The sequence below is a fragment of the Ctenopharyngodon idella genome, chromosome 10 (assembly GCF_019924925.1).
Source record: "Ctenopharyngodon idella isolate HZGC_01 chromosome 10, HZGC01, whole genome shotgun sequence".
Taxonomy (NCBI): Eukaryota; Metazoa; Chordata; class Actinopteri; order Cypriniformes; family Xenocyprididae; genus Ctenopharyngodon; species Ctenopharyngodon idella.
In genome coordinates this window covers 45,569,563-45,596,223 of record NC_067229.1, presented here as the reverse complement: position 1 = coordinate 45,596,223, position 26,661 = coordinate 45,569,563, and the positions used below count along the sequence as shown (strand labels likewise).

Genomic DNA, 26,661 nt, shown 5'->3' with positions numbered 1-26,661 from the left:
TATGATGAATAAAACGCCTAAGATTCATAAACTTTTGTTGGTCACAGAGCTAATTTTCTGCAATAATCCAAAAGCCAATGGAAACATCCTATTGGGTTTATGTCTGAGTTGACTTTCATTGTACGGAAATAATGAATTTTTCAGTGTCTCTCCTTTTGTGTTTCACAAAAGTCAGTCAGTCATACAGAATTGGAGGCATGAGATATCACCAACATGCTCTTGAGAAAGGTCCTACTGTGTCTGCTAAAAATGACTACTTACCCAATCTAGCCTGATTGTGTTAACTTGTTTATTGAAGTACACTAGTACTGATTGGATTTTGTTGCTATGTTACCTGAAACTGTAGGTGCTCATGGTGTCGGTGACAGATTGACGGCCAGAGCTGCTTCCTGCGTAAGGAGAAGTTCCACCTCCTCGGCCCCCTCGTGGCACACCCGCCCAATGACGGATCCCTTCACCAACGTCTTCGGTGCCCACACTGGATCCGACACTGGACATGGTGTCGCTGAAATTCAAACCCCACGTTACTCAATTTTCCAGTGTAAAATTATATAATGCCTTTCATTGGAAAGCTCAACATTTGTGCAACATGCTCTCACAGCACAAGCGATCGAATCAATATAAGCCCGTATCAATGCATACAGTATATGACCTACATGAATATGATCATGCACATGGCTCGAGAGGAGATTTCTCTTGATGGGTGCTGTAACACCACACATGGGGGTGACATTAGCTCTGATATCCTCACTGCTACCCAGCAGGCCATGTGTGTTCAGTGAACTGTGAGTTCATTAGTCTTGAGAGCACTGTCATTATCAGGGCTCGTAGGGGCACGACGCACTGATCCACAGCCTGTTTACAGACTTACTAAAGCTGTTTGCCTGAGATCCCAAAACATAAGCTTTGTTTCAAGAGCTAGTGAGCTGCCTATTGCCTAAACAGGCAGCTACCTTCTAATGGAGCATCCTACACTAAAAAGAAGGTTTTTCATTGCAATGCAGTAGAAGAACCATATTGGGATTAGGGCTGTGTCAATAAATCAATGCTTCTCGATTCTGAGATCTTCCGATTGCATCATGATTCTCTCTTGAATCGATTCTGAGCTTAGTATTTAACAGCAGATGGCGCTCTAGGCTAGTTTTTAACCACACAATCAAATGCTCACGAAGAAGAGCGCTTGTGCATTGGTCGGAGTCTGAGAATGTACTCGCACCTCAGAATGCTTTTATGATGCAGGATTAATGTAAACAGCCCACTGCAAACATCCTTGTAATTCGCTTCAACCTTTTCAAACTTTATGAATGAATATTTTATAGAAGGTTCAAGTGGTGTGTGTAAGGAATTGGAATCAAGCAGAGTACGGCTGTTTCTTAAGCACGCAGTGCCATCTGCTGTTAAAAACTAAGCTCAGAATCGTTTAGAGAGAGAATTGCTATGCATTCGGAAAATCTCAGAATCGATCCAGAATCATTTCTCGATGCATCGATGTATTTTCCCAGCCCTAATTGGGATCGCAATAACCTGTGTGTGAACAATTATTAAAAAAAACATTTTTTCTTAATGTGAAAAATATTTTAATAATCTGAAGGACCTTTTTCATGGAAACATCAATACCAATAAAGAACATTTATTTTTAAGAGTGTCATGAATCCTCGTAAGTGATTGATTTGAAATGGAAACATGCTTCTCCCCTGACACATGACAGGTGAATACAAGACATTTATTATTATTATTATTATTTTTTTACTGTATTAGACTTGAAAAGTTAAGATGCTATCTGAAAATCCTTTTATAAGACTTGGGATCCCTTTTTGGACTAAATTAAAGGCTTACCTTACGCAACTGTAACTGGCAATAATACATAATAGTCAACGAAATGTCAAGGAAAACATTTTAAAAATATTTAAATGCTCATTTATTTATTAATTTGATTTGTTTTCTTGCTTCTCTGTCCATTTTGTTGTTATGGGGGAAACATAAAAGGAATAAATAATGGATAATGTCTCACTGTTTTTAGTTGTGTTTTTCAATACCGAATAAAATACATTTTTTTAAAAAAATAATTAGCATTCTGCTCAACTTACTTGTTGCATTGCTTTCTGAGATTGATATGGATACATGTGATTCTGCCTTAGAATTTGCTCAAAACAAGTTATCTATGTTTGAGAAACTCTTGTGTGTTGTGTGCACACCTATAATTCCTTAAAATGGCAGCCAGCTCACTATGTTTTGGAACAGAGCTATTGCGTCAAACTTATTCTAGCTTCCAGAAGCTCTTATTCAAACATACTACTCTAAAAATGCTGGGTTAAAAACAAGCCAAGTTGGGTTGAAAATGGACAAACCCAGCAATTGGGTTGTTTTAACCCAGCGGTTGGTTTAAATGTTTGCCCAACCTGCTGGGTAGTTTTATTTAACTCAACTATTGTTTAAAAATGACTGTATTGCTTACTTAAAATGAACCCAAAGTATGTTGGAGTTTAATGAATAATAATTAAACAATAAACATTTTAAATTGCTTATTAATAAATGTTCACCTTTTGATTATTACTGTTGTCTCTAGTAATTATGTGTCTGATTTTTAATTTCCAACATATTTTGGGTTCATTTTAAGCCAGTCATACAATAATCCTTAAACAACAGTTGGGTTAACGTTGGGCAGACATTTAACCCAACCGCTGGGTTTGTCCATTTTCAACCCAACTTTGTTGTTTTTTTTTTTAAAAATGCTGGGTTGTTTTTAACCCAGCATTTTTTAGAGTGTACAAGAGAAAGGTAACAAAATACATATACCATGGGTTCTCTCCTATTCTGCTTTTGTAATCAGTCTCACCACATTCGTACAGAGATTTAAGAGCCAAAGAGCTGAGCAACCGCAACAGTTCATTTTCCCCCTTTTCACTCGCACAGACAATTGAAAGAGAAGAGACGAGGGGGGTCTCAGCTAACGCACATGCATTATTCAGAAGACAAAGCATATCACAGCTGGTGAACTTTTAAAAGGACTCTTTAGCACAGAGGAAAGCTTCTTGCATTTAACAAAGCAAAGTGAAGTGGCAGTGTGGGTATGTGGCGGTTTGCATCCAACGAGTAGGTGTCTGTTCACTTCCGCCCAACAGAGACTCTCGTCCATCTTCATTCAGACGTGTGAAAGGAAACCGTGACCTTACAAGTCCACACACACTTACGGTACTGAGCAACAGGCTAAGCAAGAAACATTAACAGCCAAATGCAGCACTGGCCCATCAATCAACATTTGCTTGTCAGTATTTGAGGGGGAATTTTTAGACCAACGGGAGAAGGATGGTTATGTGTTAGACTCCGCCAACACCATTAAGCCACGGTTCACAAAGAGACACCGTGCATTTATATGCAAAAAAGAAATCGTACTGCATAAAGCAGTACATTTCATGTTGCAGAAAATGTTAATGTATGTTATGCAACTAGAGCCGGAAAATATAGGGAATATATTTGCGATCATTTTTCTGGCAATATAAAATTTAGCAACATCTTTGATGACTTTAATGCACTTTTTATTAGGCTGTTAAGTTTGTGTCATTAAACTAGTTCCACAATCCTTCTTTGTCTAGTGATTTGTGAGTATGAGAATGCTGAGACTAATATTTTAAGAGAATCTCCGATTTAAATGAAAGTACAGCTTGTTTAATTTTGTTAAATAAAAATGTACATTTTACAACAATTAAAATTTGGATTTTTTTAAATTTAATTATAAAATATATTCATTGAAGGTTTAGCATTACATTCTTTTTTATTGTAAAAATATCAATGTTTTTGGACTAAAAAAAATAAATCACTAAAATTGCATATCATCAAAAGTCTAAAAAAATATCAAGAAATTTCAGAAAAATTCTATAAATTCAGAGGAAACCAATACATTTTCCCCTATATCGTCCAGTCCAATATGCAACCAGTGGCCTAGTTTGAAACCCGCATTCATCCAATTGCTCATTCCCAAATGCAGAACACAGAAAGTGAACATGGATGCTCAGTAGAGAGCATCAACAGGATGGGGGATGGAGTTCTTACAGATCTTTCCTTCTCGAGAACGACTCCACAGCCGTCTGCACACTGTGTGAAGAGGGAAACTCAGTCAGAGACGCACAGGAGTGGCGCGGAAAGCTAAAGTGGTTGGAGGTACGAGCAAAGCAAGCATATCGAATTTTCACTGAAGTCTAAGCAGTCTGGCGGAGAAGATCAAAGTCTGTGAACTCTGATACATCGGAACGCATTTTACTAAGGGTGTCGAGGGAGGAAGGCATTATTGAAGCGTTTATAGTAGCAAAGTGTAGCCTTGATTTTGCGGCGTGAGGAAAATCTCTTCACATTTCAACATTTCAGCTCAACTGAAAAAGAATGAAAGCAATTAACTATATAAAATCTTTAAATCCAAAGGGAAGAAAACTATGTCATGTATGTCACAACGAATATACAGAGTTTCTCACTGTTTGCCAATACTATTCTCTTAAATTGCTTCTTCTCTTTATCTATTTCGGGTCCTAGTTAGGAGACGATGAGCACATGAACTGTTGAGTTGTGCTGCTTATCAAGTAAAAACACCCCTTCCCGAGCCCAAAACAAGGCGGCTGTGGATGAGAGTCCGAAAAAAGGACTGGTGGGCAATTCTGTTTTTTTCTCAGAATTGTGTGATATAAACTCACAGTTATAAAGCTGCGAGTTATAAAGTCAGAATCTGCGTGATATAAACTTGCAATTGTGTTATAATGTCCAATTGTGAGGGAAAAATCTTGCAAATCTGACTTCATAAGACACAACTGCGAGTTTATATCACGCAATTCTGAGTTTATAACTCGCAATTGTGAGTTTATCACGCAATTCTGATAAAAAAGTCAGAACTGTGAGTTATAAAGTCAGAAATGCTTGATAAAAACTCGCAATTGCGTAGAAAAAATTCGCAATTCTGTAGAAAAAATTCTGTTCACAATTATAACTCGCAATTCTGACTTTATAACTCGCAATTCTGACTTTATAACTCACAACTGCAAGTTTAAATTTCGCAATTCTGAGAAAAAAAGGTCAGAATTGTGAGATAAAAAGTCGTAATTACCTTTTTTATTTAGTGGCGGAAACAAGCTTCCGTATTAAACCACGCCTTACAATCCGAATGAAATTTTAATCGGATTTGGCCAATTCATCTGATTGATGAGGTGACTTTTTTATTCAGACTGTGCTACTAGTCCAACTACAAGTGGATTATTAGGGTCCATGTAAACGTAGCTAGGGTCCCCTTGCTATGTTAGACGAAGGAATGCAAACAAAAAAGGAAATAGAAATGGTCAGGAGCACGTCACTTGCGATACCTTTCAGTATCACTTTCATCGCTGGACTCCACCTCCTCCAGCGCAGCTTGTAGATCAACGATACGCCGGATTGATGTCTCTAGATCAGCTTGCAGGGTCTGTCTTACTGCGCTAAGCTCTTCCACTTGCATTTCCTGGAAACAGATAAGACAAGATAAAATCAGATAACGTGTGACGGTCACGCTGGATCTCCAGAGGAAATAAAAACCTTGCATCAGGACAAGAGAAATCATTATCCACGTGTTTAATCTCAAAATATGCCCAATTAATTAACTGCTTGCTAAGGCTGGCATCATTATTAAACCGCTCACATTTTCTTAAGAAAGCATATAAATCTACTTAATTATATAAAGGATAAGTGATGAATATGAGGCCTACAAAGTTGTTTTTATCCTTTTAACTATTTTAACACCAAAAACAACACAAACGATCACCTAAAGATCAAATAAAATATTTATATTTATACTGAATATTTAAATATTTTTGAATAATTTTATTGAAATATTTTTAATTTTTTTTAAGATTAATATATTATAGTATACAGGTGAAACAGAAATTTCATTAACCCTAAAATCAAAAATAAGGAAATAATTTTTTAGCTTAAAGAAAATTAAGCTTATTTTAAGAGCCACAAAAATATACATTTATTAAAAAAATTGTGCATATTGAAAATTTCATAAGCATATGGTGTAGTTGTGCTTGGAGTCAATTGTTTTATTTATGATAATGCAATGAAACATGGCAAATTGTGCCGACATAATTTTTGTTCAGAGAAATTATGAACACATGCAAAAATGAGAAAACTAACAAAATATTAATAACTGATTATGCTGTAGTCAGTGTATGCTTTTTCCTGTGGGCTTTGTTTTTCTTATGAATTTTTTTGTATAATAAAATAAATTCTGTAGCTGTAGTTTGCATTTTTTTTTGTTTCGTCCCACACATTTAAAATATTTAATAGAATAATATTTAAAAGAATATGAAAATATTTGCATCATATTTTGATGGTTTATTCGAACTTGTGGGGTCATTAAAAACTTAATATCACTTTTGGCCACTACCGTACATATACATTTGTAATGAAAAAAAACTACTAAATATATTTCTCCCTTATTTCTCAACTTCAATGTACATTTATATTGTATTTAAATTACATTTAAAGTATTTTACAAAATACAAAAGTTACATTTAAAATACTTCTTGTACTGGCCTTAATTTATACAGAAAAATAAAATAAAATCATTGTATTACAGTGTTTCTTTGTCAAGCCCTTCTCTTTATTTTCTGCAGTGCTTGTTCACTAAAGGACAATCCTGTATTATCGATCGCAAGCTCTTGTTTACAGAATAATTTGATAATGAGCGCTCGAGAGCCAGTGGAGCGACTGATTACACGATTCATTTTCCTCTTCCCTTCTTTGTCCGTCCCTAGTCTCTTGCTCTCCTGGACGAGCCGCCACTGTCTGTCTATGATTAATTCCCATTGTCTCCTCAAGGTTATTGATACAACAAATCCCATTCCGCTCCTCTCATCTCCATGACAACCACACCTTCGCTGTTGCCCCCTCCCTTTCATAACCAATAACATGGAGAGCCTCAGCATGTGTGTGCGCGTGTCTTAGCATGGGGAAGAAACGCATCCCAGACTTCACTCTTTGTGTATGCGCCAGGTATCGGTAACACTGTAGCTAATATTCATAATATTGAATCCCCTTTGACTCTCAGAACGCAGGTCAAAATGCATTACACGCCGGCAGGTGCTGTACTGACGCAGGGGCTCCTCCTTTGTGTTAAATTATGAATATTTACAGGTTTTTCAGGAGAGTTCGGTGTATTCTCCTGGGCAATAACGTGTCAGGCTCGTGGGCGGCCACTAAGGGAAAACGCACCGAGTGGCTGTAGATATGAATATATTAGTTATGAGGACAGGAGTTTCACAAAAGCTGTTCAATTTTAACATACATTCTCAAGTGAAATTCAAAGATCAAAATCAACTGCAGCATTTTTAATTTCAATATATTAGAGAAATTAAGGATTCTACAACTGTACTCTATTTTATTCTTAGGGATATATCAGTTATTGGCCCTTCATTTTTTTTTAATTTATTGGTATTGACATATATATTTTACAAAAAGATTTCTATTTCAAATAAATGCTGTTCTTTTGAACTTTCTATTTATCAAAGGACCTTAAAAACATATCAAGGTTATATGTAAGGTGTCAAAAATATAAATAAATAATTTATTAATATTTAATTAATAATAATTTAAAAATATTAAAATATTAGTATTTCAGCTGCTTTCAACATTGATAATAAGAAATGTTTCAGCAGCAAATCAGAATATTAGAGTGATTTCTGAAGGATCATGTGACACTGAAGACTGGAGTAATGATGCTGAAAATTCAGCTTTGATCACAGGAATAAATGACATTTTAAAACATATTCAAATAGAAAACAGTTCTTTTAAATTGTAATATATTTCACAATAAATAAATATATGCAGCCTTGGTGAGCATAAGAAACGTCTTTCAAAAAATAAATAAATAAATAAAAAAATAAAAATAAAAATAAAAAAATAAATAAATATGTGCCTTAGGCTGGCCACAATAAAAGGCCACTCTAAAATGTGCAGTTTTATCACACAGCACTATGCCACAGATGTCGCAAGTTTTGAGGGAGCGTGCAATTGGCATGCTGACTGCAGGAATGTCCACCAGAGCTCTTGCCCGTGAATTGAATGTTCATTTCTCTACCATAAGCCGTCTCCAAAGGCGTTTCAGAGAATTTGGCAGTACATCCAACCGGCCTCACAACCGCAAACCACGTGTAACCACACCAGCCCAGAACCTCCACATCCAGCATCTTCACCTCTAAGATCGTCTGAGACCAGGCACCCGGACAGCTGCTGCAACAATCGGTTTACATAACCAAAGAATTTCTGCACAAACTGTCAGAAACCGTCTCAGGGAAGCTCATCTGCATGCTCGTCGTCCTCATCGGGGTCTCGACCTGACTGCAGTTCGTCGTCGTAACCGACTTGAGTGGGCAATTGCTCACATGCGATGGCGTCTGGCACTTTGGAGAGGTGTTCTTTTCACAGATGAATCCCGGTTTTCACTGTACAGGGCAGATGGCAGACAGCGTGTATGGCGTCGTGTGGGTGAGCGGTTTGCTGATGTCAACGTTGTGGATCGAGTGGCCGATGGTGGCGGTGGGGTTATGGTATGGGCAGGCGTATGTTATGGATAACGAACACAGGTGCATTTTATTGATGGCATTTTTGAATGCACAGAGATACAGTGACGAGATCCTGAGGCCCATTGTTGTGCCATTCATCCACGACCATCACCTCATGTTACAGCATGATAATGCACGGCCCCATGTTGCAAGGATCTGTACACAATTCCTGGAACCTGAAAACATCCCAGTTCTTGCATGGCCAGCATACTCACCGGACATGTCACCTATTGAGCATGTTTGGGATGCTCTGGATCGGCGTATACAACAGCGTGTTCCAGTTCCTGCCAATATCCAGCAACTTCGCACAGCCATTGAAGAGGAGTGGACCAACATTCCACAGGCCACAATCAACAACCTGATCAACTCTATGCGAAGGAGATGTGTTGCATTGCGTGAGGCAAATGGTGGTCACACCAGATACTGACTGGTTTTCGGCCCCCCCCCGGGAAGTGCTCACTAACACAGACTTAGACAGATTTGTGAACAATATTTGAGAGAAATAGGCCTTTTGTGTACATAGAAAAAGTCTTAGATCTTTGAATTCAGCTCATGAAAAATGGGGGCAAAAACAAAAGTGTTGCGTTTATAATTTTGTTCAGTGTATATACTGTGAGTATATATATATATATATATATATATATATATATATATATATATAGTGAAAAATAGCATGTTACTTCATCAGCTACAGCAGAAAGGTGTGTTTGTGTGTGTCAGTCACCAGCTCCATGCGTCGGCGGCTGCTATCCTGTTCTCTGACACTCAGGTCATCCATTTCCAGTCTCATATCCGCCAGTCTCTGCTGATAGTATCGGGAGTTCTCCCTCTCTCTGGCCTCGGCCTGGGCCGCCTGCTCCAGCTCCTCACCTAGCCGCACCACACTGTCCCTTAGACGCAGAACTAGGACCTGCACACACACATACACACTCCATAAGACTATAAAGATCCTCTCTGAGAATGAGAATAAAGTGGAAGCTGGACTGACCTCAAATCTCTTGACCTGTCCTCTCTGGAACTCCAATTTGTTCTCTAGATCACAGATACGAGCTTCCTGCTTGCTTACGATGCTGCGGGCCACCGTGGATGACTCCAGGAACTGCACGCGTGCTACACTGGTCTGCAGCTGGGAAGATAAGCACTGTTGGGTTACGACCACGCTTGTGAAAAACGCTAAGAGGTCAACAAAACACTACTTCAAAGTCATGTTGATGACAGTCTTCCTCAGCTGAAGTGAATTTACAATAAAATAAAAACATGAAAATACAATGTAGTAGGCCCATGTGAGATTAGGATTGTGTGTCCCGAATCATAATACTCTGAAAATAAGCGCATTTAAAAGGTGCTTAGATGCTAACAGCATGTTAAATCATACTAGCAATGTGTTAAAACATGTTAGAAACTTATTAAAACATGCAAGGAACTTGGCAAGACATGCTAGAAATATATTAGCAACATGTTTAAACATACTAACAACATTATCATGTTAAATGATGCTAGCAAAGTGCAAAAACGTTAGCTAGTATATGCTAAAACATAACAGAAAGATGCTAGCAACAGGTACGTTAAATCATGTTAGTGATTCTAAAACATAATACCAACATGCTAAAACATGCTACCAATGTGCTAAAAATGATAGCAAAATTTTAAAACATGCTTGCAACATGTAATCATGTTAAATCATGCTAGCAAAGTGCAAAAACATGTTAGCAAAATGATAAAACGTGCTAGTAATATGCGAAAACACAACAGAAAGATGCTAGCAACAGGTACGTTAAATCATGTTAGTGATTCTAAAACAATCGAAACATGGTAAAACATGCTATCAATGTGCTAAAAATGATAGTAACATGTTAAAACATGCTAGCAACATGTTATCATGTTAAATCATGCTAGCAAAGTACAAAAACATGTTAGCAAAATGATAAAAGCATGCTAACAAAATGCTAAAACAACAGAAAGATGCTACCAACAGGTACGTACGGTTAAATCATGTTAGTGATTTTAAAACTTAACAAACATGTTTAAAAATGCTAACAACAAAAACATAATAGCAAAATACTAAAACATGCTAGCAATGTGCTAAAAATGGTAACATGTTAAAACATGCTAGCAACCTGTTATCATGTTCAGTCATGCTAGCAAAGTACAAAACCATGGTAGCAAAATTATAAAACGTGCTAGAAATATGCTAAAACATAAAAGATGCTAGCATCAGGTACATTAAATCATGTTAGTGATTCTAAAACATAATACCAACATGCTAAAACATGCTACCAATGTGCTAAAAATGATAGCAAAATGTTAAAACATGCTAGCAACATGTTATCATGTTAAATCATGCTAGCAAAGTGCAAAAAACATGTTGGCAAAATGATAAAACGTGCTAGTAATATGCTAAAACACAACAGAAAGATGCTAGCAACAGGTACGTTAAATCATGTTAGTGATTCTAAAACAATTGAAACATGGTAAAACATGCTATCAATGTGCTAAAAATGATAACAACATGTTAAAACATGCTAGCAACATGTTATCATGTTAAATCATGCTAGCAAAGTACAAAACCATGGTAGCAAAATGATAAAATGTGCTAACAATATGCTAAGATATAACAGAAAATGCTAACAGATACGTTAAATCATGTTAATGATTCTAAAACATAATAGCAACATGTTAAAACATGCTTGCAACATGTAATCATGTTAAATAATGCTAGCAAAGTGCAAAAACATGTTAGCAAAATGATAAAAACGTGCTAGAAATATGCTAAAACATAAAAGAAAGATGCTAGCATCAGGAACATTAAATCATGTTAGTGATTCTACAACATATAGCAAAATGCTAAAACATACTAACAATGTGGTATAATGCTGTAACATGTTAAAACATGCTAGAAACGTTCTGAAAGCTCTTAAAAACTATATTAAACAAAGACAAGGCTTTGTCAAGTCAACATCAAAGATTGTCTCTATCTTCTCAAACTTTGTCTAGTTTCATATTAGTGTACTTCAAACATAAAAACATACAGTTTAGTAACAGAAGCGCAGTGCGAACATTACATGGTCAGTAGAAGTATGCAAACTGTGGCCCACGTTAAAGTGTCCATATGTGCCAGTTCCACATATGAATGGACATCACATGTCTATATCTCAGTGTGTCTGTCTGCAGGTCTGTCTCACCTCCTTCTGTAGAGTCTGTCGCTGTTTCTTCAGTTCTTCCATTTCAGCCTGAAGCTCTCGGATCTGAGAGATATCACTGGAAGACTGGGGTAAACAAACATGTTTGGTTGGCTTTGGGATATTTTAAATAACCTCACACACATGTATATATATAGGCCTACATATATTTAAACACACACACACACACACACTTATATTCTGTTCTTTAGAACTCTCTATTCATCAAAGAATACTGAAGAAACAGGGTATCCAGAAAAAAAATATATTTAGCAAATATTAATATTATTATAAAAATATTAATATTAACTAATAACATTAATTTAGAAATCCTAAATGAATGCTAATGGAACTTCTTTAATAATCTGAAACCAATCCTAATGGGATCAAACAATAAGAATCCTCTGAAAATCAAATAAATTCCTACTGGATAATTTTAAATTTCAATATTTATTCATTTTTTATATTCTCATTGACATAAACATCAGTCATTTAAATATTTATTTTGCTATAAAAAGGAAGCATCTAATGATATTACCCGAGGACTGGAACTATTAAGTGATGACTCAAGTGAAAGGATAAACCATTTTTTTTTACCAGTTGAAATGAACCATCTATTTAGCAAAATGAATCATAAATTTACTCAACTGAATCAGACTAGAGAGAGAGAGAGGATATTTTATGAGAGAGTGCAACGCAATGTGACAAATGATATCATTTTGTTACACTTCCCGACTATTTGATGGGAAAAATAGCTCATTATAAGAAAAGCTGTTTTGAAAACGACTGTCACAACTCTCCAAGAGTGAAGCACACGCTTGTAGCTCCAGCAGACCTGAGCGATGAGGGCTTTGTGCTTCTGCATGAGCTCGTTGAGGTCCTCCTGGTCTTCTTCGAGCCTCTTCATCAGGTCCGTCCGCTCATAGCATAGCTGAGCCAGCTGCTCATCCACCTGGGACAACAGACAGAGACAGACTGAGATAAACCTGAGATCAGCCCTTTGCACCTTTCATTTCATATCTCCGGGGCTCACCAGGCTCTTCTGCTTGCAGATGCTCTCCAGTTCGATCTGAGCGTTCTCCAGCTCCGCAGCGAGAGTCTTCTGAACACTTTCAGCCTCCAACCGTCTGGCTTCACTGTCCTCCAGCTAGAATACAAATAGATGTACACAAAGTAAAGTGCATGTGTTAAGACTTCAAAGAAGAACATCATGTACAATAAGATAAGCAACATGTTTTAAAAACATTTTTCATCATATATAATAAATGGCTAGAACATTACTTAAAGTCACCATGAAATCAAAATGGTTAAAGGTTAGTTCACCCAAAAATGAAAGTTGAGTGTGAGTAAATGATGACAGAACTTTCATTTTTGGGTGAGCTATCCCTTTAAGGGGTTCACAGTGGGACATTTGAAGACCAATAATGCAAAGACGTATAAATTTGTGCAGCAGTGCAGCGTGTGAGTCATGCTGAGTTGATGATGGGATGGCAGTGGCACCTGGCAGCGCAGTCTCTCCAGCTGCTCCTTGGCACCGGGGTCATGACCCTGCCCGGGCTGTTCAACGGTGGACAGCAGCAGCTGGGCATCACTGAGCAGAGCATGTGTGCGCTTCAGGTCTCGCTTCAGCCTCTTCTCCACGTCAAAGTCTCTGTGGCCCACCTGAGACCAGAGAGAGAGAAATCTATACATCACACTGAAGCACAAACAGAGAGGCTTTACACTACACAAGAGTTCTGGGAGAAAGACGGGCGTCTCTGGATACCAGTGGTGATTTTAGACTCAGCTTAGAGCATAGGAACTGAGTAATGATGCTGGACACGTGAACACAAAAACATACAAACTCCTGCTTGTGGAAAACAGAGCAAATCCCAGAAGCTCAATAAATCATTATGGCTACAAATATGAGCTGATACGTAAGGAATGATAATTTTAAACTACATCCGATAATTTCATTTTAGTGCTCGAAATATATGGGCTTTTTAATGGACAGAAATCAGGATGGTTAATAGCTAATATAATATAATATAATATAATATAATATAATATAATATAATATAATATAATATAATATAATATAAGAAGATCACAAAGACGGCCTTCATCATGTACAGTAAGACCAGCAACATGTATTAAAAATTATTCATTATATTTACTAAATTACAATATTTACTAAATATTACATTATCTAATATAATCTAATATAATATTATTTAATATTATATATCTTATATAACATATAGAGAAGATGGACATCATAATCTAATATAATATAATATAATAAGTTCAATAAGATCAGAAACATGTATTACAAACAGGATTAATTATATTATATTATATTGTATTATATTATATTATAGAGAAGACTACAGAGATGGACATCATAATATAATATAATATAATATAATATAATATAATATAATATAATATAATAAACAATAAGATCAGCAACATGTATTACAAGCATGATGTATTATTTACGATGTATTATGATGTATTATTATTTACTAAATTACAATATTTACTAAATGTTATATTATCTTATATGAGGTATAGAAGACTACAAAGATAGACATCATAATATAACATAATATAACATAATATAATATAATATAATATAATATAATATAATATAATATAATATAATATAATATAATATAATTAATCCTGTTTGGATTACTGGTCTTATTATATTATATTACATTATATTAATATTATTTTATATTATTATAAAGACTACAAATTCCAAAATCATGCACAATAAGATCAGCAGCATGTATTAACAACATTATTCATTTTATTTACCAAATGGATAGAACATTACATGAAATCTCATGTAATGCACAAAAAAAAAGTTCTAAGGTTGGGCAGGAAGTGAAATACATGCATCAATACATCATCAATACATGTCAGTACATGCATCCTCTTACTCAATACAATACTCATTTTTTGCAGCAGTGTTTACGTGCAGCTCGGGTCATAAACCAGGGGTCGTTGTTAACAGCAGCAGATGAGTAGCTTCATCATATCGATCTCGGTAGCGATCACGCTTCCAGAGCACAGTCACATTAGAGAGCTCCCCATGTCCCGGGGGCAAGACGTTCAGGTCGAATGCGTGTACAGTATCTCTAAAGGACCCTCTCAGCGTAGCTACAAGCTGTTAGCTAAGTTTAGCACAGGGCACATGAGCGAGAGCATGTCCAATGCTATAGATCCTCTAGAACTACTAAAACTAACAATGTACAAGGTAATATAGTCCCGCATACTTTCCAAAAGCATTATGTAAAGGTTATGAAAATAAAATAATGTTTGTGTTTATGTCTGACAAAAGTATTGAAGCATTACATGTTTATATCTGATATGTTCTGAGTCTGTAGTGCTGAAATGACTTTCCTTTTGGGCAGACGTCACTATTCCCTTATAGTTTTAGACCCTAACCAACTTTTCACCATCCAGTCAATTGCCAAAGGATAAAACAAACCATGCCCTACAGACTTTCTCCAAAGTATGTCAAAGTACTTGAAGTAAAATGGATTATGAATTCCATTTCACTTTGATGTTAAGATGTTAATACAAATGAAGTTGAGAATGTTTGCTGAGCTTTAACATTCCCACAAACAAATTGGTGTGAAGAGGACTGATAGATGAGGTTCATGTAGATTCAGAGCTGGGCATTGAGACAGGCAGTCTGTAGTGCTCTTGAATCATGACTAGTATGACTAGTAAGTCAAACCTCAAATCACAGCCTGTGTTCTACCCACTTAATTGATAGAAATGTGAGTGTAATACAGTCTATAGAAACTGTGTCTATTCCCCGAATAGTGAGGTTCAACTATAAAAATAAAGGATCTAGAAAAAATCTGATCGTGATCAAACCAGAAATTCGCAAAATTACCGAACAAAAACAATTTCTAAAGCTAGGGCTACTAAACATTAGATCGCTGACACCTAAGGCGGTTATTATAAATGATATGATCACAGATAATAGTCTTGATGTAATTTGCCTTACTGAAACATGGCTTAAACCAAATGATTATTTCGGTCTTAATGAGTCTTGTCCACCTGGCTACTGTTATAAAAATAAATGCCGTCCGGTTGGCCGTGGCGGTGGTGTTGCAACAATCTATAGAGAGATTCTTAACGTTACCCAGAAAACAAACTACAGGTTTAACTCATTTGAAATTCACGTGCTAGACGTTACACTCTCAGATATAAATAAAAAGTCGCTACTATCTCTTGCTTTGGCTACTGTTTATAGACCTCCAGGGCCTTATGTTGATTTCCTAAAAGAGTTTGCAGACTTTCTCTCAGACCTATTGGTCAACGTTGATAAAGCGCTGATTGTTGGAGATTTTAACATTCATGTAGATAATACAAATGATGCGTTAGGGGCTGCGTTTACAGATTTACTAAACTCGTTTGGGGTCAAACAAAACGTCACTGGACCCACTCACCATCTTAATCATACACTAGATTTAATTATATCACATGGAATCAATCCTACTGATATAGAAATTCTACCGCAAAGTGATGATATCACTGATCATTACCTTGTAACATGCGTACTGCATACTGCGGATATTTGTCAAATTGCGCCACGATATCGACTAGGTAGAACAATTCTTCCGACAACTAAAGATAAATTCACAAATAAACTGCCTGATCTGTCTCACCTGCTCATTGTACCCAAACACACAAATGATCTTGAGAAAATTACTAGCAGTATGTGCACCACTTTCACTAGTACATTAGATACTGTTGCACCGATGAGATTAAAAAAGGTTAGAGAGAAAAATACTGTACCATGGTACAACAATATTACTCACGCTATCAAAAGAGAAACTCGTAATCTAGAACGCAAATGGAGACAAACTCGTTTAGAGGTCTTTAGAATCGCGTGGAAAGACAGCTCGTCCCGTTATAGAAAGACTCTAAAAGCAGCCAGGGCCGAGCATCTCCGCAAACTCATAGAAAATAACCAAAACAATCCAAGGTTCTTATTTAGTACAGTGGCTAGATTAACACAAAAACAGACATCACCAGAACAAAACATTTCATTACAGTTTAGTAGCGATGACTTTATGAATTTCTTTACTGAAAAAATCGAAAGCATCAGAAATACGGTTGTAAATGTACAACCCTTGACAGAGTTTTATGATTCAGCCTCAATTATCGTCCCTCAAGAACAGTTGCAGTGCTTTACAACTATAGGACAGGAAGAGCTAAATAAACGTATCACAGCGTCTAAACCAACAACATGTTTATTAGATCCAATACCCACTAAACTACTGAAAGAATTGTTACCTGTAGCAGAAGAGCCTCTTCTCAATATTATTAACTCGTCTTTATCTCTAGGTCACGTTCCAAGACCGTTCAAGTTAGCAGTTATTAAGCCTCTCATTAAGAAACCACAATTAGATCCAAATGTATTGGCAAATTACAGACCCATTTCAAATCTTCCATTTATATCGAAAATATTAGAAAAAGTGGTGTCGGTCCAATTGTGCTCCTTCCTGCAAAAAAATGCTATCTATGAAAAATTTCAGTCAGGATTCAGGTCTCATCATAGCACAGAAACTGCGCTCGTTAAAATTACAAATGACTTACTTCTAGCTTCTGACCAAGGCTGTATCTCAATACTAGTGTTACTTGATCTCAGTGCTGCGTTCGACACTATAGATCATAAAATACTCCTAGATCGACTACAGAATTACACTGGTATCCAGGGACAGGCATTACGGTGGTTTAGGTCGTATCTATCAGACCGTCACAATTTTGTTTATTTAAACGGGGAAAAATCTAAGATAACATTAGTAAATTATGGAGTGCCTCAAGGATCTGTGTTAGGCCCTCTGCTATTTTCAATATACATGCTGCCACTTGGTAATATTATAAGAAGACATGGAATTAGTTTCCACTGCTATGCCGATGATACTCAATTATATATTTCAACACAACCAGATGAAAACTCTAAATTATCCAATCTGACAGAGTGTGTTAAAGAAGTAAAACATTGGATGACTAGTAATTTTCTTCTATTAAATTCAGATAAGACTGAAGTATTACTTATTGGGCCAAAAACCTGTACACAGAATCTCTCAGACTACAATTTGCATTTAGAAGGATGTACTGTTACTCCATCCTCGACAGTTAAAGACCTGGGTGTTATATTAGACAGCAACTTGTCCTTTGAAAATCATATTTCATATGTTACAAAAACAGCCTTCTTCCACCTCAGAAACATTGCTAAGATACGGAATATGTTATCTGTTTCAGATGCAGAAAAGTTAGTTCATGCTTTCATGACGTCTAGACTAGATTACTGTAATGCATTACTAGCTGGTTGTCCTGCTTCCTCAATAAACAAGCTACAATTGGTACAAAATGCAGCTGCTAGAGTTCTTACCAGGTCAAGAAAATATGATCATATAACACCAATTTTATCATCTCTTCACTGGTTACCTATTAAGTTCCGTATCGATTATAAAGTACTGCTAATGACCTATAAGGCTCTAAGTGGTTTAGCTCCTGTGTACTTAACCGACCTTTTATCGCCCTACAATCCTTCACGCTCTTTAAGATCACAAAACTCTGGACTTCTGGTTGTACCTAGGATAGCTAAGTCCCCTAAAGGAGGGAGAGCGTTTTCACATTTGGCTCCTAAACTCTGGAATAGCCTTCCTGATAATGTTCGGGGCTCAGACTCGCTCACCCAGTTTAAATCTAGATTAAAGACACATCTCTTCAGCCAAGCATTCACATAATCCATCTCATATCAGATCAATTGCACATGACTATCTTTGCTTAATGTTATGAACAGCAGCTATGCTAATTATTCTCCATTTGCTCGTCCCGTCCCGAGGTGACTAGAGAGTACATCAGTTTCAGTTTGGATCCAGCCTCTTAAGAAGACCTCAGATGACTAAAACTTTGGAAGAGACGGCGCCAACTCCTGCGATGACTTCAGAAGATGCAACATCTGGATCAACACGCACATTCACATTCTATAAATCCTAATTATTGTTAATATGTAATTCATTTTTCCAGGAGCTCTTTGCTTCTACCTCCAATTACATTGCTAACAGTGATTGTATGTTAATCGCCTAAATTATTACATTATTAGCTAACTGCAGTCTCCAAATTGTAATGTTGACATGCATTCTCTGTAAAGCTGCTTTGAAACGATATGTATCGTGAAAAGCGCTATACAAATAAATGTGAATTGAATTGAATTGAATCAGAACAGAGAGGAACATGACAGCTTTACAGATCCTCATAAGCCCTGATGTGACTAACTCTGTGATCTATTATGCAGCGCGTCTGGTACAACCAAATGACCCACATATACTGTATTTAATAAATATCACGCCTGGAATGTAATGAAAGTTATAAACAGTTGGTTACAGTGTGTGCATGCAAATGTTTCTAATTTTGCTGTATATTATTATATTATTGCAAAAAAGATTTCATTTATGAAAACTACAAAACCTCCTTTTAAGGGTGTCAAAAAAAGCCAAATAAATCAGCTAAATAATGTCTTTTTTAATTAAAATGCAAAAAGCTTTCTTTTAGATAAATAAATAAAATTAAAATGACTTTAAGTAATTAAAATAAAATTGGTTAATATAATATAATATAATATATAAAGACTATACAGTATTTACATGTGCACCAATAATGTGACTATTTTAAATAATCAGGGTAAGGACTTAATCGCAGTAAGATGTTTACATGACACGACAAACCTCAAACCTTCACTCCCGTCTACATTAAATTTTCATTATTCTGATTATTCTCTAAGAATTGTGGTTATTTTTACCAACATTATTCACATACTTCAATGCACAGCACAAATGATGAACTGATCTACAGTAGGTGTGTTACTGGCCACAGTTATAACCGACTTATGTTGAATGCAAAACACATTTCTATGGGCGCAATTTGATTTTTACGGTGCCTAAATGTCTTAATTTCGTTGTTTTCGACCATCAATATACTGCATTATATTCATATCACACAATGTTGTCTACATGAACTCAGTTTCTTCAGCACCCCAAAATGTCATCCCTTCTTTACCGCCATGTTTACGAATCTGCGCATGACAGGGTCATCCGTCTACATCACAAACACATGCGCACCTTGGTCAGAGTGGATTAGATGTGATTAAAGTGCCTGTTTATTGTGATTAAAATGGGCATACGCCACATATTTACTATGATTATGAGATTAATCACATCAATTTGATCAAAGTATTGTGTTCACTGTTTACGTGAGGTAAAGTTTAACCACACTATTGCCTAAATCTCATTATAATCGCATTTTGAGGGTGCATGTAAACGTAGTTATTGTTAGATAAAGTACACAAAATAGTTCAAATATATGTGTGTTTTACCTGTTCACACAGTGTGGCAATCAGCCCCTCTAAGTCATGCTTCTCATGAACCACCATCTGTTTCTCCTCATATTCCTGTTCCAGTTGCATCTCCAGCTGTCGGAGCTGCACACGCAAACACACACAGACAGGAAAGGATGTTTGAGACAGGGTTGTAAGGTGGTCCGTCGAGCTGTAATTAATTCTGTGTCCCTCACCCGTCTCTGTGAGGACTTCTGCACGTCCTCCAGTTCCTCGTCTTTGTCCTCCAGCTCCTTCTGATGAATCTGCTTCATCCTTTCCATCTCCATTTCAAAGCGCAGGTGCATCTGTAGAGAAGTCAAGTTACCTTTATTTATATAGCGCTTTATACAAGATTGTTTCAAAGCAGCAATGTGATATTATTTAGTTTAGTGTTGATTCAGTTCAGTTCAATAACAGTGTAAAGTTTATCAGTTATGAAATGAACTCAATTCAGCTATAAGCAGCTTTACAGAAGACAATAGTGTTGTTATTTAGCCGGAATCAGTTCATTGTTGATTCAATTCAGTTTAATAAGTGTCCATGTTGCAAAATTTGTTGATTCAGCTATAAAGCAGCTCAACAGAAGACTCCCACTGCATCTGAAATCGAATACTTCCCTACTATATAGTATGCGAAAAACAGTACGCCAAAAGAGTAGTATGTCCAAATACATAGTATTTGAAAAAAAGTAGGCGAAAAGTCCCCAGATGATCTTCTACTTCGCCAAGATTCTGAAGTGTGCATTTGATGGACACTTTACTATCCCATGAGGCCACTGGAGGGGATTAATTAATAGAAGTGAAGCGACGCAACTGCCGCTGGAAGGTCACGTGACAGTGACAACATGGCGGATGTAGTATGAAGAAAGAAATTCATACGGGTTTGGAACAACTTGAGGGAGAGTAAATGATGACAAAATCTTCATTTTTGGATGAACTATCACTTTAATGTGATCATGATTATGAAGTAATAACCTTTTCAAAAATGTCATTTAGTGGAGAAGTTCTTCTCAGATTACTGTACCTGCTCCTGCTGTTTGATTCTGGCCGTCATCTGGCTGATCTCCTCCGAGCGCTCCCTGTCTCTGGTCTCCAGCTCACGGAGCTTCTTCTTCAGTTCAGGGATGGAGTCAGAGGTGAGATGGAGAGGGACACTCAGGTCACGGATCTGAGCGCACAACTCCTCCTTCTGCTGCTGCAGGTCCGTGACCTCCACTTGACTCTCCTGGAAACACACAAAATTATGCACATATACAAACATAAATACACAAAAGCAACTTTTTCATACTCAAGAGCAAAAAGACACATATAACTAACACCACACACAAACAACGCACACAAAAAACTATAACATACGCAGACACATACACACAAAGTCACATAGAATAACCACACACACAAATACATCAAAACAAACAAGATACTAGTGGTTGCACAGACTAGTCAACTTTAAAGTGCCCCTATTATGCTATTTGAAAGGTTCCTAATTCTATTTAGGATGTCTCCTACAACAGGTTTACATGCATCAAAGGTCAAAAAACACTTTCATTTATTTCTCATAATATACACTGCACATCACCACATTTTGCAATGATTCTCAAACGACTCGTTGGATGAATCAGTCTCTCTAAATACCTCTTTTCCACAAACTTGCTCTGCTCTGATTGGTCAGATGGCCCAGTCTGTTGTGATGTATTTTAATAATAACCACATGATGATTCAATAACCATCATGTTCACACAGCGCACACAACACCTCTGCACTTTATTTCTCTCAACATGGGGACAGGAGAGCTGTCAGTGAGTTACTTATTTGAAAAAGTAACTTAGATATTTTGTTGTAAATTGAAAAAGTAATGCGTTACTTTACTAGTTAGTTGAAAAAGTAATCTGATTACGTAACCTAAGTTAATTGTAATGCGTTACCCCCAACACTGGTCATCAGTGACTAGTCGATGTCGATCACTTTAATCACATAAAATCTGATATCGTTAAACATACACAAGCAATTATACTAACAAGCTCAAATGCAAAAACAGACACAAAACAATCATAAACACACACAAAAGCAGAAGGACACACAAAATTTGCACTTATTAGAGTTACAAAAGTTATTCAGTCAAGAGCAGTGAGGGATTTTCTCTTTGTCTTTTGTTCTTTGATTAGCATTAATGACGCCGACAATAGCAGGTTTATTAGGCTGCTGTCACTTTAAGACCTGGCGCACATGACGTGGATCTGACACATACTATTTTCTCACATTTCTGTAAGTTCATTTAACACTTTTTAACTAATTTAAGACCTTGCTTACGAGGATACTCAACAAAATTTTGACAATTTTGTGTTTTTGTCCATTCCAGCGCAAAAAAAAAAAAAAACTAAAATCTGTACTGGCACGCCGTTTTGGTTGTTTGTTCACAGAGAGCCGCTTCACAGACGGCGCACCAGTACAGATTTTAGTTCTTTTTTTGCATCTTATCGTACTTTAATGGTTTAATAGCACTTGAATGAATGATAGTGCGATCATATACTGTAGCACAGCTAAAGGATGACAGAAAAAACGAATGCTGCATTAATTGCATTAAATACTTTTAAACTAAAAAAAATTATTTGCACAGCTCTACCAACAACATGACATGTTTTATATTATAGCTGTGTATTACTGCCATATGGACATTACTTGATACACTCGCCTCTGACTAATAACAGAATACTTCCTAAATTGTAACACTGAAACAATCTTCTTCTGTGAAGCTGCTTTGAAAAAATATGTATTGTGAAAAGCGCTATACAAATAAACTTGAAAGTTAACATAATCTGATGGACTCAAAGCAGAACTTTTCTCCTCTGCTCATTCGGGATCTCTGGGGACTCGTTCAGTTTACAGACAGAGGACAACCTGAGCACACGGGCACCATTGCAGATGGCGAACGCTTGACCTTTGACCTCGGCCCGTACCTTCAGCGTCTTGCGAAGGGTGAAGATCTCTGCGCCGAGGGCGGTATTCTCATGGATGGCTCTCTCCTTCTGCTCCCTCTCATTATCAGCCTGTTCCAGAGCCTGGGTCAGCTCGCTGTCAAACCTACAAACACACACACACACACACACACACACACACACACACGCAAGGGAGAAACAGGGCATATTCAAGCAGCCTGAGAGTGTGGCACTGAATAGTAATGTGTTATATGTAAATGAGACAGACCTCCTCTGTTTCCTGTCCAGCTCGTGAGCGCGGCCCTGCAGGCTGTCTGTCAGCACGCGGGCGTCCTGAAGGTCGGAGGTCAACCTCCGGCAGTGGCGTTTTAGCTCTGTCACGGAGCGTTTAGATTGATCAAGCTGAGACTGCAGTTCCTGGACCTACCACACGGGGGAGATAGAAAGACAAATATAATCAAGGAAGGGTCCATGTGCCGCCCACTGAGCATGACAGGGTTATTCAGTGCAGTGCTCATGACAAACATTTCATCTATAATGTTTTATATCTCAGCTCTTATTATGTTTAATATTTCATTATTTTTTTTTAACAAATCAAACAGGACTGTTCAAGTAACCTAAGAGAGACTTGGTCGGTGTTAAATAAATAGGGCTAGTTGTCACCAGGGCTACATCTCAGGTTTTTGAGTCCAATTGCACAAATGCTTGTGTTTTTTTATTTTTATATTTACATTTTACACCCAGTTATATTTACTTTTTAATTCTTTTATATTATATTAAAAATTATATAAAATTATATTAAACAGATTTTAACTGTAGTATATATTAGATTTTTTTTTTTTTTTTTTACGTTTTGAACATTTTTGTATTTTACCTTTTACATTTTTGTTGTTTCATTAATTGTTTTGTGTTTTATAATCATTTTACTGTCTACATTTTATTTAAAAGCCATTAAATATCCCATAATACACATTAAATTACTGATATGTTCTAAAGATGGCTTTTTACTCTAGATAATTCATATTTAAAAAAAGAAAAAATTACATTCTGAAATCAATGTCAAAAAACAGCAGGTTCCCATTGTGAAATGTTCCTTATATTGTGTGACAACATGCCCCATTATATGTAAAATGAGCTGCATCTCTGTTCTGGGCAATAAAGGTGAAAATATTCAAGACTTTAGGCAAGTGTGCATACAAAAACTGACTTGTGACAACAAGCCCCTGCAAGCCCCGCATCGAGACCAGTGTTACTTTAGTGTTATTTATATATTATATTAATATTTTGAATTAGCTTTTTCTGTTTTTATTTTATTTTTATTCATTTTGTTATGTGCTTTTATATTTTTATTAGTTTTTTTTAAATACTTTTAATTATCTTTAATGTATTTTTATTTCAGTTTTAGTCATTTTAGTACTTAAACTTATTTCAGAACTTATTACAGTTCTAATTTGTTTAAGTTTTTTACATTTTTCATCTAATATTTATATTTTATTTTAATCTAGCTTTACTTCAGTGACCGAAAACAATTCTTAATAGATTTAATAACAACACTGAACAAGACCATTTATGAAAACTAAACTTGCGTTTGGTGCAAGAAACCTTGACTTGCATGGCCCCTTTAAGCTCATAATTGAGGTAATAATTAACACCAGGTGAAATGGGTCTCATACCTTTGTATCCAACAGCTGACGGGCTTCTTTCTCTCTCTCAAGTCTTTCCTCTGTCTGCCGCAGACGCCTGCGCAGAAACTCCACCTCCGTCTGCGCGCATTCCAGCTGCAGCTGCAGCTCACTTTCTGCGTGCGCATGCAGGGATTCACACACACCCACACAGAGTCATTATATTTCTTTTGCCAGCATGTTTGATTGCATCTACGCTGAAGCCTGTCTTACCTGTCGCCACTCCGCTGAGAGCTTCTTTATTCTTGATTTTCTGTTTTTCTTCCTCTAACTGCCTCTCGAGGGCCTCCAAAGACACTTTACTCTGGTCTACACGACTCTGAGACACAGCACAGAATAAACACCCACAATACAACAGAAGCTGTGAGGTGTTTGGGACAATGTGACAGGCTATGTTTGGATAAGCACACTAATCTTACTTTTTCCGCATGATATCGCATATATACTGTGCACAATATGCATATTTTCTATATGCAGGCCAACTAAATTTGTTGAAACACACAGTTACAATCAATACTGTATCCCACAATGCATTGTCCTCCACTTGACCTTACATTTCTAGTGTGATAAATTAATCAGTAGTAATATTATCCACTATTTTTAATGATTAATCGCTTTCTTGACTCATTATTAGATTGCACTGTCAAAAGTAAACGTATTTGTACACAGAAGTGATTTAAAAATACAAAATAACTGATGAAAGATGCCATTCACTCAATTAAAGATGCATTCTAATGAGGTCATGTGACAATATAATGTAGAATACAACTGTTTAAAATGTAATATTCAAATAATTCTTATTGTTTATATATAATAGTAGGCACAATACAGTGTATACTACACAGTACTCTGTAAGAAGTATGCTAGTATTTTATTTCAAAGTGGATGAAATCGAAATGGCATATCTTTATATGGCAGAAATAGTATTATACTAGTTTGAAAAACCTAATTCACAAATTAATTCGGCCAGTCATTATGGAATATTAGCATACTTCTACCACAGTATGAACAGTATATGTAACAATATGTTTCAAACTGTAGTATGCTACTTATCTCATGAACTCACTATATTGCGTGTTGTAGTGGTATCTAGTGTTCATATTAGAAATAAATACTTTTATTTTTTTAATTTGTATAATTTATAGTTATAAAAAAGTCATGTTGAGCACATTGCATTGTGGGATACAGTATTTAATGCAGTATGCTCTGCTATAAGTGGAATATTTTGGCAAAATTAGTAGGTGATCCTGGTTTTGCATCAATACAGAATATTTGACTATTGTGTAGTGTATTCGTACTATACACTGACTATTTTATAGAATATGAAGAACGCACACCAGTTACCTAAAAATTAGTGAATTGCATTTTTTATAGTTTTTTTATTGTATAGATATATAAAAATTGCTTACTGTGCTCATTATGCATAATGCAAAACTAGTATGAGTAGTATGCTGTTCTGAATAATGCCATTACAACACATTTCCACATCACTGAATAGTTTGTGATCCAATTTGACCAATTAGAAACAGAGAAACAGAGACAGATAGACAGGATGATGGGTGGGTCGTACCTGCAGTTCCTTGTTCTCTTTGGTGAGACGCAGTCTTTCCATGCGCTCACTGTCTAGAGCTTGACTCATGGCATCCCCTCTGAACCGCTCATCACTTAATTCAGATACAACAGCGGTTACCTGCACACACACACACACACACACGCACACACACACCATCATCTGTCAATGTCTCAGTAGAAGAGCCATTTATTCATCAGCAGTAGTCATATGACAGAGATTAGCGCTTCATGAGCTGATCACAAGCGAGTTTGTGTTAATATGCTTTCACTGATGAGAATTCATAACTAGACTCCATCCATCACTGTGAACACCGACTGA

The 26,661-nt window shown here is 36.5% G+C and overlaps 1 protein-coding gene across 8 annotated transcripts in view; it reads right to left on the bottom strand.

The window, feature by feature from the left end:
* The window catches only part of LOC127519709 (unconventional myosin-XVIIIb-like), a 62,843-nt gene that overhangs the window by 2,965 nt on the left and 33,217 nt on the right, over positions 1-26,661 (bottom strand). For 7 of the 8 annotated variants that reach the window (XM_051907167.1, XM_051907168.1, XM_051907171.1 and 4 more), the window contains 17 exons: positions 26,341-26,460; positions 24,984-25,089; positions 24,762-24,886; positions 23,357-23,511; positions 23,110-23,233; positions 21,177-21,377; positions 20,348-20,458; positions 20,151-20,255; positions 13,259-13,420; positions 12,792-12,905; positions 12,594-12,710; positions 11,762-11,845; positions 9,568-9,705; positions 9,304-9,489; positions 5,343-5,476; positions 4,051-4,092; positions 335-505 (listed from right to left, as the gene is read on the bottom strand). In XM_051907167.1, coding sequence (XP_051763127.1) covers positions 335-505; positions 4,051-4,092; positions 5,343-5,476; positions 9,304-9,489; positions 9,568-9,705; positions 11,762-11,845; positions 12,594-12,710; positions 12,792-12,905; positions 13,259-13,420; positions 20,151-20,255; positions 20,348-20,458; positions 21,177-21,377; positions 23,110-23,233; positions 23,357-23,511; positions 24,762-24,886; positions 24,984-25,089; positions 26,341-26,460 — 2,195 coding nt within the window. The remainder of the gene's footprint in view (positions 1-334; positions 506-4,050; positions 4,093-5,342; positions 5,477-9,303; positions 9,490-9,567; positions 9,706-11,761; positions 11,846-12,593; positions 12,711-12,791; positions 12,906-13,258; positions 13,421-20,150; positions 20,256-20,347; positions 20,459-21,176; positions 21,378-23,109; positions 23,234-23,356; positions 23,512-24,761; positions 24,887-24,983; positions 25,090-26,340; positions 26,461-26,661) is intronic. The other variant, XM_051907169.1, reaches the window with a different exon arrangement.